The sequence below is a fragment of the Bidens hawaiensis genome, unplaced genomic scaffold (genome assembly GCF_021521415.1).
Source record: "Bidens hawaiensis isolate Kalapana, Puna unplaced genomic scaffold, B.hawaiensis_p1.1 tig00030565_1, whole genome shotgun sequence".
NCBI lineage: Eukaryota > Viridiplantae > Streptophyta > Magnoliopsida > Asterales > Asteraceae > Bidens > Bidens hawaiensis.
This window is the reverse complement of record NW_027495106.1, coordinates 37562-48464: the sequence shown is the minus strand read 5'-3', so window position 1 is coordinate 48464 and position 10903 is coordinate 37562. Positions and strand designations below refer to the sequence as shown.

The window sequence follows — 10903 nt, the reverse complement described above, 5'->3', positions numbered from 1 at the left end:
GCATGTTGCTCGTTGTACTGTTGTCAGTGAGCTGTCGCAGCTTTGGTCAGATCTTTTGTCCATACCTCGTCAGGTACAGTACAAAAGATCCTCCAGTATCGTGCGGACTGGCTCATTTGGGCGGGAGTATTCCCGGCTTTGGGCGGGAGTGTTCCCGGCTTGCTCATTCCCTCTTCAGGTGACATTACTGAATTATTTGAGAGTTAAGTGCCTTGTGCGTGTAGCCTTGCTGCGCGGGTAGCCTTCCCTGATGGCTAGTATCCGTAGCTGCGGGAACAGGCGGAGTACGTCACCATTGGGAGGCTTTTCCTGCGGGAACAGCTTGCGTACTGCGCGTAAGGACGTCACGTCTCTGAGCATGGATGGTCCTGCGGATCCAGTTGGTCTTTGCGCAGACGTCCCTCTAAGGTAAGTCTTGCGAGTTCAACTGCGCAGACGTCTCTCTTCGAGGTGAGTCTTGCGGGTCCAACCGCGCAGACGTCCCTGTTCAAGGTGAGTCTTGCGGGTCCAACTGGGCTCTGCTGGGACCTACCTCTTCACCTAGTTATAACATCATCCAGTTCACTATTCCAACCAATGAACCGTTGGCCTATTGGATTTTAAAAACATTGGTTGTATTTCTCTAGATTCAAAGGTTGTTAAACTTAAATATGCCACTTTTATTTTACTGTTATATATGATACACACTGAAAATTTACATATTAAGTTAAAGTAGAGGCTAAACATGTTGTGTTCGTCAATTCATAAATCTCACTCAACACTAACTAACAAAAACTTACACCAACTTGAACACGACACAAATCCAACAAATACATATATTCATTGGTTAACACAACTACTAACTTTATGCCAAAATCAACCAATATAAACCCAAAACAATATAAAAAAGAAAACCACAAGTGATACTAATAAGTGAATGATAACTCTTCGAAACCAATGGCCCAGATGCAAGATATCAACATCAATATAAATCCTCAAATTCTCATACACACATATATCACATTACAATTAATTTTTTTAGTGGGCTTATTAAAAGTTAAAATATACTTGTATCATCCATCATCATATATATACACTACAACACTCCCAGTCCAAAAACCAATCATATAACAAAATAAAAATAAAAATGAATAATAATATTTGTTCATCATCAACAAATCCAGTATCCATCATCTTCTTGTTCATAACCCCCAAACCTAATTCTTCTTCAATTCTCTCTCCATCCGCCGTCTTTAACATCCCGCCGCCCAAATCCTTCACCCTCGCCGTCCGACGGACTAATCTCCGGAGATCATCGCCGGAAAACGACATGTCAGTCACCGTTCCGATTCCGTATGAGGATGAGCAGCCGTTCGTCAGTTCTAAAGCTCGTAAGAACTAAACTAATTCCTTCATTGATTTTGGATAGTTAAACTTTGCTGTTATGTGCTTTGATTGTGTAGGATTTGATTAAATTAGACAAGTTTGTTTATATATTAGGTTTATTTTTAATTAATTTAGTAAAGTTTAGCACCTTTGGATATTGATTTGATCTGTTTTGGAAATCACTGTTCTTGAATGTTAATATAAGTTTTAAAGGTCTCAAGTGAAACATAGGCGGTTAGGACTGTGAAGCGTTTTGGGCTTTCGGTGGATACGATTGGGGAAGGGATTGGTTTTAATTACATAATTAAAGCTCCTATTTTTGTTGAGTAAGTTGCAACACTAGTATTTAAACAGCATTATGTTGTTGTAATTACATAATTAAAGCTCCTATAAAGATAAACACTAGTTGCAGCCGTGAACGGACGTAGGTCACCTTGACCGAAGCACGTTATATTGTCGTGTTCTTTATTTTCTCATTTTCTGCTTGAGATTCGTTTTTGTTTGTGTGTTGTTTTGCTTCCGCATCGCCACTTTGTCTCTAACAAGTGGTATCCGAGTCATACCCGTTTCTACCGTTCTCAGGATCGTGCGTCTTCATAACTTATGTGATGTATTGTAGATTTGTAGGTGTTGACGGTTCCCAGACGTTTGGTCTAACCTGTTTATTGTAGAAACAACAATATGCACATTGTTGAGTTGTTGAAGTGTGTTTGAACCGGTCATGTTAGGGTTTCACATCTATATGATGCTATATTTGTATAAAGGAGTATTGCACTATTGTTGGAGTACGGTTATTACAAAATTGACTTGTTAAAATATGTATATATACAATATACTTAAATATGCATGGATAAGGTTAACGATTTGGTAAGAGTTCTCATGCTTTTCAAACACCCGTCTTTACTCCTTGTAAGTAGTAAATATGTGTGAAACTTTATATCAAAGCAATTATATTTGGAAGTCGTAAGCTTCTAGATATTAGAAAGGCTTAGTAGGTCTGCTACCAAATATGTAAGAAGATCTTATTGTAATTGATGTGATAGGAATTGATATGTTGCTGATTGTGATTGATAGAATTTAGAGATGAAAATAGGATCAAAGAGATAGAATGATTGTATTACTAAAACGTAAAGAAGAGGTTACACGATAATCCGATAATCCATGGCTATGCCCTCTCTCCATACATTGGAGCCCTAACAATGAACAAACTCAATCCTACCCACTAACACGTCTTATTCCTATTAGTTATACTACCTCTATATTACACTCTAGTCACTTGTATTCATTTCCCATTGACCCCCTTAAGAATGCCTATATATCACTTTCCCCCATAGCTCATTCCCATCATTACTCCGCCCTTGAACACAGTCTTGTCCTCAAGACTGGAATTGTCTGCATCGTCTGGTGGCCGGCCCTGCCCATGCAGCACCCACAAATGATAGGATCCAACAGTGACAAACATGCCAAAAGACAGAATCCAGTCAGCATGAGTGGTCCAAAACTGAGAATTCCCCTTCATAAAGAACCTGTCCAAATAGCTATTGGAATCTCCTTGTTGACCCGAAGGAATGAACCCAACATATATGGCTGTAGACAGATTGTGAAGAGTGGCATTTGGACAAGAGTAAAGGTACCATACCTCCTTTCCCACCAAGGCGTCTATTGTCAATCAGGAACGTAGACACCATCGTAAACACCATCGTGACCAGCAGATATTGTTGTTGAAGCATGACGAATGTGTGACGTGTATTAGTTTCATTAAAAAAAAGGATGCTCATAACAGCTAAAAATTGATCCACTGTTTGAAAATGTTGCACCAATAATTCTTTGTTTTTTAAAATTATCCCTCATAACTCTATATGCATGAAATACCCTCAAGGTGTGGATGCGTGTAGCTGCCATTATCAGTTCATCTCCAGTTGCTAGATGTTGAATCGAAGCCTTGATTGTCATGAATTTCTTGCTATCCCATTTATCCACCTGAACCTAATCCGAATTAAGGTTTGTATACGAGTCGGGTCGTTTAGGATCAGCATCCTTAAAGAACAACTTAGGAGCAGATATGCCTTGATGAACCAAAACTGAAGTACCAAATTCAAGCAAAACCAGATGAATAGGGTCAAACAGACTGCTACACCGATTAAGAAAAGGTGTTGGAAGAAGGACCAGAGCAGTTACATAATCAAAGTTCAACCCTGGCAATTTTGCCTCAATAGGATCTGTGAATTTGGGAATAAAGGCGCCTAAGGTGATGGTGCTCGGTTCGGAATCGGAATCCTTCTCTGCTGACGAATACAGTAGATCAATCAATTGTGACCGAGACATTGCATCTTCAATCCCACCAGAGTCCAAACCCGGTTTCCATTCAAAAATTTTAAAAAGCAAAATCAATCAATCAATCATGCCCAGTAAAATCCCACCGACAGCAAAGCTATAAGTAGGGTCTGGGGAGGGTGGGATGTAGGCACACCGTACCTCCATCCAAAGGAATGAAGAGGTGGCTTCCAGAGAGACCCTCGGCTCTAAGTACATGTGTATGAAGCAAAATAAAGGAAATCAAAGTTTAACAGTTATATACAAACTACTACTAATTATAATAACATTAATAATAAGATCACAGTTTAACAGCTATATAAAAGCTAATAATAATTATAATAATAATAATAATATATGTAAGGGAAATACCATTATGGTATGCGACCTAAATAAGTTAAGTCTAAGCCCTAAGGTATTCAATTCTCTCTAAAAATCCTTAACTTTAATTCTACTTCTCCACGAATTCCTATCCTCAACCATGTCCTCGGAGAGGTTTAGGTCTATCAAATCATGCCTAATCCTCTCATACCAAGTCAATTTCGGTCGTCCTCTACCCCTCCTCCCCTCTATAGTAATGTTTTCTACGGATCTAACAGGATTCGTCGTCTGTCTTCTCTTTACATGTCCAAACCACCTCAATCTCCACTCTCTTATCTCCACTCTCTTTACATGTCCAAACCATCTCATCTCAATCTCCACTCTCTTTACATGTCCATACCATAAGGGAAATACCATTATGGTATGCGACCTAAAAATTTTAAAAAGCAAGTTACTACCAATTTTTGAATGATTTGGATGAACCTGAGGTACAAGAATTGGATTCACATCTGAATCAACGGAAGTGAACGAAGCATAAGAGTTCGGTGAGGACTCAAAACACATCTGATTGTAGGTTATCAACCGGATTTTCAGATTTGGGGAAACCAGAAATCGGAGTGGTAAGTGCAAGCCTTAGATTTGAAATATCCACACCTGAATCATGACATGAAACCTTAATTTCAAACAAATCAAGGTTTGAGGAACTTATATCCTCATCCAATTGCACATCTGGATTGTGAATTTCGAGGCCACCAAAATGCAAGCGCTCTTCAGATCTGGAAACGAGTGCCTCCAGTTGAGCTACTGGAGGCGGAAGACCACCAGACAAATCCCTATCGGAAGCAGGTTTGGGACTAAAATCCCTATCTGAAACAGATTTGGGACGAGAATAGGGAAATACCTCACCGAAATTGGCTCCCGAACCAAGCAACCCAGCAACCGTCTTCTGTTCATGTTGTTTCATCCAGTTCAACACCTCTTTTCAAAATTCTCTGGATTCACCACGATCAACCTCCAATGCTTTCAATGTAGTTTTAATCTCAGAAACATCAGATTGTAATTGTAGAATCTGCTTTTCGTGAGTATCCAATCGAGAATTTTTGAGCTAGGGTTTCCGTGGTTTGAACAGAATAAAACGGCAGGTCTAGGGAAGGTCGGACCAATGATAGGAATTGATATGTTTCTGATTGTGATTGATAGAATTTAGAGATGAAAATAGGATCAAAGAGATAGAATGATTGTATTACTAAAACGTAAAGAAGAGGTTACACGATAATCAGATAATCCAGGGCTATGCTCTCTCTCCATACATCGGAGCCCTAACAACGAACAAACTCAATCCTACCCACTAACACTTCTTATTCCTATTAGTTATACTACCTCTATATTACACTCTAGTCACTTGTATTCATTTCCCGTTGACCCCCTTAAAAATGCCTATATATCACTTTCCCCCATAGCTCATTCCCATCATGATGCTATAAATGCAACAACAGTTTCCTGAAATGAAGTTTGTATGCATATTAATTGCATTTTTGTTATTTGAAAAAGTCATGTTATATCCCGTGGGGTTGAATTTTGACTTATTGGGGTGGTATTACTAGCTTTAAAAGTTTTTTTGTTTGAAATATATTGAATTTGAGTGTTGAAGATGATTGGATTTCAATAAACGCAGGCCAAGGTTTCGGCACGTTGCCGCACGTAAGCTTATTTGCTATAAGTATTTATGTTTGTAAAAATTATAAGATCACCTTGAAATCCAAAATGTTCGAAAGTGCCACCTGTACTGAATATGGATGGTTGTTCATTCTCTCTCTTGTTTTGTATGTGTGTATCTTTGTCTCTCACAATATATATTATTACAGGTAATGGGGCAAGTAAAAGTGCGCCCCAAAAGAATAGATACTCAATGAGCTCCATTAATTGTTTTGGTGTGGATCTCACACCAGATAATATAGCAATTTCCATGGTATACTTTGTTCAAGGAGTATTAGGGCTTGCTAGACTGGCTGTCAGCTTTTATTTTAAGGATGATTTGCATCTTGATCCAGCAGAGGTATATTATTATGTTGTTACTATAATTAAATACTTTCATCACATTTACTTTGCAAATTAGAAACATGAAAAGATCGAGTAAGAAAGTTATAATAAAGTTTCCAATTTATTTTAGTAATATATAGGCTTGATTCAGTAAGATAAAACTAATTAGTTTTACATGGTGGACTAGACAGCTGTGATAACCGGTTTCTCTGCATTGCCTTGGCTTATTAAGCCGTTGTATGGTTTTATCAGGTGTGTTAATAACTTAATATGTACAATCTATCACATGTGCATAACGCGTGCCATTGATTAATCCACAAATATTCTTACTTGAATATCATGTTCTTTTGTAGTGACTCGGTTCCACTTTTTGGGTACCGAAGAAGGTCGTATCTAGTTTTATCTGGACTTCTTGGAGCCCTTTCGTGGGGTTTAATGGCCACTCTTGTTGATGACAAGTACGGCGCGGCTTTTTGCATACTTCTTGGATCGCTTTCTGTTGCGTTTTCTGATGTTGTAAGTATCTACTACATTTTATCTGTTTCCTTCGTGTCAGTTTATGTGTTATCTTTAATGAGTAAAACAAAAGAAACCGATGTTCTTAAACCATATCACTTGGTAAGTGTTGTAATGAAGGTTTTCATTTTTAGCCCTTTAACTATTTCAACCAAGGTGTAGTTTGCTAAATCTAATGATATATATATTGATAACATACAATAGGATGATTTATTCAAGTGTACATTTTTTTAAAAAGATTTAAATTCTTTCTAGATTCCAAAGTGAACTGTTACTTTTGGTAGGAAAGTAAGTATAATAGAATAACACATTTCTAGGTATATTATCTGCTACAAGTATAAATATATGTTACATATGCATAAATAATCATATATATATGTGTGTGTGTGTGTATATCTTTATATATAATAGAAGAGAGCATTATTAGGTATAAATAAATGTCGATTTTGGAGAACCAAGAAATGAATGTTTGAAAACCGCCAACCCTCCTACTCCATGACGTTTCATTTAGCATAATAAATACATTTTCATTACTTAATATTTGTAACTAAATCCATCCATGTGCATACTATGTATTGTTATCAATGTTATAGACTTCTAGCTTTTATAAAGTAGTTATAAACTTAAGTTTTATAGATTTGTAACTATATCCATCTGTTCATATAATATGTATTGTTGTTAATGCTATAGACTTATAGATTCTATTTAGTAGTTATAAACTTTTAATACATCCTATATATTTAATGGGTAGAAAATATTCTCGACATACTTTTAATTTATGTTCTTTAGTGTGTCATTTTCAATATCAGTTATGAGTCTCATGTTTTGGATTGCAAACACTCGCATTGTTTTTTGCACCATTTCTGACCTCTTATTGTACCACGTTGACTTTTAAAGGTTTACTATGTAAAAATATGACGTAGAAGTAATATTAAAGCCTTTTGTGAAAACCTATACCTTGAGTACACGTGTGTGCCCCTTCACATAACACTTTTTCAAAGCACACACACATACATACACACACATGATAATGATGTGACGTATGTAATAGTGTAGGTTGTAGATTCAATGGTGGTAGAACGAGCGCGCGGCGAGTCGCAAAGTGTATCCGGATCTCTTCAATCTCTATGTTGGGGATCCTCTGCTTTTGGAGGAATTGTAAGCTCCTATTTTAGTGGGTCCCTCGTGGATGCTTATGGTGTAAGGTGCGAACACTTCAATCTTTTAATATTATTAAACATTACAACTTTTTCCTTACATGCACGATCCCACTACATTTGCAGGTTTGTTTTTGGTCTTTCAGCATTGCTTCCTTTGCTGACATCAGCAGTTGCTGTTCTTGTGAAAGAGCAACGCGCTCGTGGCCCCTTGTCTTCTACCTCAATAGATACTGCTACTAATGGCATTCTTGAGTTGTGGGAAGCTATTAAACAACCGAACGTGTTTCTTCCCACTTTGTTTATTTTTCTTTGGCAAGCAACACCTCATTCAGAATCCGCCATGTTTTACTTCACGTAAGTTCTTTCCTTCCCTTATTGTACATGCTTGGTTTGGCTATTCTGTTGAATTGAACTGTAACGAAATGTTTTGGTTATCAAGAAAGCATAACTGGTCAGTGTCGATTAAATCGGTTGCCTGTTTTCAAAGGGAGTATCTGTTAAATCGGTTGAAAGAAAATTGGTTTGTTCGTTACAGAACCAATAAGATATTGGGAACTGCAATAACCACATAATATATTTGCATATTTTGCTTTGAATGTGATATGTCAGATGGTTATGTAACTGCTTATGTTTCTTTCTCCCACTAGCTCTGAGTATTTTTATGCGTTATGTGCAACTGCATTATGCGGTTCTCAATATAGTATTGGTTCTGAATAGGGGTGTAAACGAGCCAAGCTCAAGCTCTAGTATGTTAAACGAGCTCGAGCCGAGCGAGTTGGGCTCGGATCGTTTCGAGCTTTATTTCGAAAGATCGAGATCGCCTTGTGAGTAGTTTTCAAGCTTGGCTCAGACTCATTTATTAAAAAAACTTATTTTTAGGGTTGAACTTGTTTAAGCTCTTCTTGATTGGAGCTTTTAGCGAGCTGATCTCAAGTAGCTCATGAGCGGCTTAGCTCGTTTACACCCCTAATTCTGAGACGAACATGTCTTTATATATTAGTTCAGTTTGTTTTTTTACTATAAGCAAAACTGAAACCACTATAGCCGGTTACTAAAATAAACGAAATCGAGCCTTCCTCTTTTTAATTGGTTCGGTTAATTCGGTTTTGTTTTTTGTTAAGTCGGTTATGGTTCGGTGGTTCAGTTTTCTGCTCACCCCTACAACATACATTTGTAACACACTTGCACAATTTATGTGTTTTAACTTCTTATTATATCCAGAACAAATAAACTCGGTTTTACACCAGAGTTTCTGGGCCGGGTTAAGCTCGTGACATCAATTGCTTCACTTGTTGGTGTTGGACTTTATAACGGATTTCTTAAAAGTGTTCCCCTGCGCAAGATTTTTCTTGGTACAACCGTAATCGGTACTGCCCTTGGGTTGACTCAGGTATGACTTTTGTTTACATTATTGTTGGATTCTTCTTAATTTGATTATTTCGCATGCTTGTTAATCAGCTTTCTACATGTTGCAGGTTATCCTGGTCACTGGTTTGAATCGCAAGTTTGGTATAAGTGATGAGTGGTTTGCCATTGGAGATTCTTTAATTATAACAGTTCTTGGTCAGGTAATCAATTTTGTCTACGTTTATTGTAAATAACTAGTCTGTTTAATCTGGTTAAAATTTTATAAATAATCTAATTTTATTGGGTAGTTTTTGATCAAAAATTTTGTTAGCAATCAGTGTATAATAAATATATTATTTAAATCTTTGAATAATATTATTTAGGAGGTTTTATGCCTTAATGTACACTTTTGACTAGGGGTCTAAACGAGCCAAGCCGCTTGTGAGCTACTAGAGATTGGCTTGTCAAAAGCTTGAATTGAGATGAGCTTAAACAAGCCTAAGCTGGGTTGCAATCCAACATTGAACTAGTTAAATAAATGTTTGTGTACTTGAACTTCAACTCGACCTGGCTTACGATCCAAAACGAGCCTATAGTTTATATAATATTTATTTAGTATAATAAATTTAGTTATATAATAATCTTTATGACCCAAATTTTAATATAAATAAGTAATATTTTGTATATCATCTTATATATAAAAATATTAATAAAACATATATAAAAATGATTACAAATATATATTAATAAATTGGTAAAAATAAACGAGTAGAGCCCAAGCCATGCTTGAGGCTGAAAAACTACTTACGAGCCGAGCTTAACTTTAGAAATAGAGCTCAAAACGAGCCGAGCTTGAGCCTAGATGGGCTCGGGCTTGGCTAGCTTACGCTCCTACTTTGACCTGTTATCTTATAAGCTATATTTTTTTATATGACCATTTAAGATTGGCAACATATCTCGAATTGGACTGTTGAGAAATTTGTTTTGCGACAGGCGTCTTTCATGCCAGTTCTGGTACTAGCAGCAAGACTGTGTCCCGAGGGTATGGAAGCGACTCTGTTTGCAACCCTGATGTCAGTATCAAACGGAGGGAGTGTTCTCGGGGGTCTCTTTGGGGCGGGTTTGACCCAGGTTTTGGGTATCACCAAGGACACATTTGACAACCTCGCCCTTCTTATTGTTATATGCAACCTAAGCTCGTTGTTGCCGTTGCCTCTGTTACACCTACTTCCTAAAGATGAACCCGACAATGAGAGACCGAAACAAGATATTGAGGTGGAGTTAAAGTCTAGTTAGTTCGTTAGTGAAACACGTGTATGTGTTAAAAGACTGATAACTGTATTTAGCGGAGAGGTGTAAATATAATTTCATATCGATAAAGACGAATATAAGTTAACATCCTTGTTTTGATATTAAGGATAAGTATATCGTTGTTATAACTAGTTATTAGTTGTTTTTGTGATTTGATGTTTTGCTTGGAATGATTGGAGACGGGATACTTGTAAGTAGTCCTCTAGACTGGTTCTCTGAGAAAATATGTTGGTTTAGCATAAACAATTAAAGGCTTTCAATTAATCATTTCTGGAGAATTAGATGGTCTTCTCAAACATGCATTTTATTGGTGGTTAACATTGTTGAAGCTACAGTAAAAGAAATCATTTTATCTACTAACAGTAGACAAATTGACGTATTACCAAATCACGCTCCTATTGTCACAACAGTAGATATAGGTATTTTGAGAGTACGCCCTCAAGCTCTAATTCAAAATTCTCTCAACTCATTCCCTTCTCAGAAATTGTCAAACTATTTGACTCTTCAACCATTCCAATACAAAGGACTTC

At 37.0% G+C, this 10903-nt stretch overlaps 1 protein-coding gene across 2 annotated transcripts; it reads left to right on the top strand.

Moving 5' to 3' along the window:
* The first annotated feature begins 1205 nt into the window (after positions 1–1205).
* Positions 1206–10474, top strand: LOC143580723 (folate-biopterin transporter 1, chloroplastic-like). Of its 2 annotated transcripts, XM_077063670.1 has the most exons (9): positions 1206–1370; positions 5865–6055; positions 6227–6291; positions 6393–6555; positions 7612–7760; positions 7839–8069; positions 8937–9105; positions 9191–9283; positions 10056–10474. In XM_077063670.1, the coding sequence occupies exons 1-9, from the start codon at positions 1310–1312 to the stop codon at positions 10356–10358; spliced, it is 1425 nt and encodes a 474-aa protein (XP_076919785.1). In that variant the 5' UTR covers positions 1206–1309; the 3' UTR covers positions 10359–10474. The 2 variants fall into 2 exon arrangements, with proteins under 2 accessions (XP_076919785.1, XP_076919784.1); XM_077063669.1 differs by lacking the exon at positions 1206–1370 and having other exon boundaries at positions 5725–6055.
* The last annotated feature ends 429 nt before the right edge of the window (positions 10475–10903 follow it).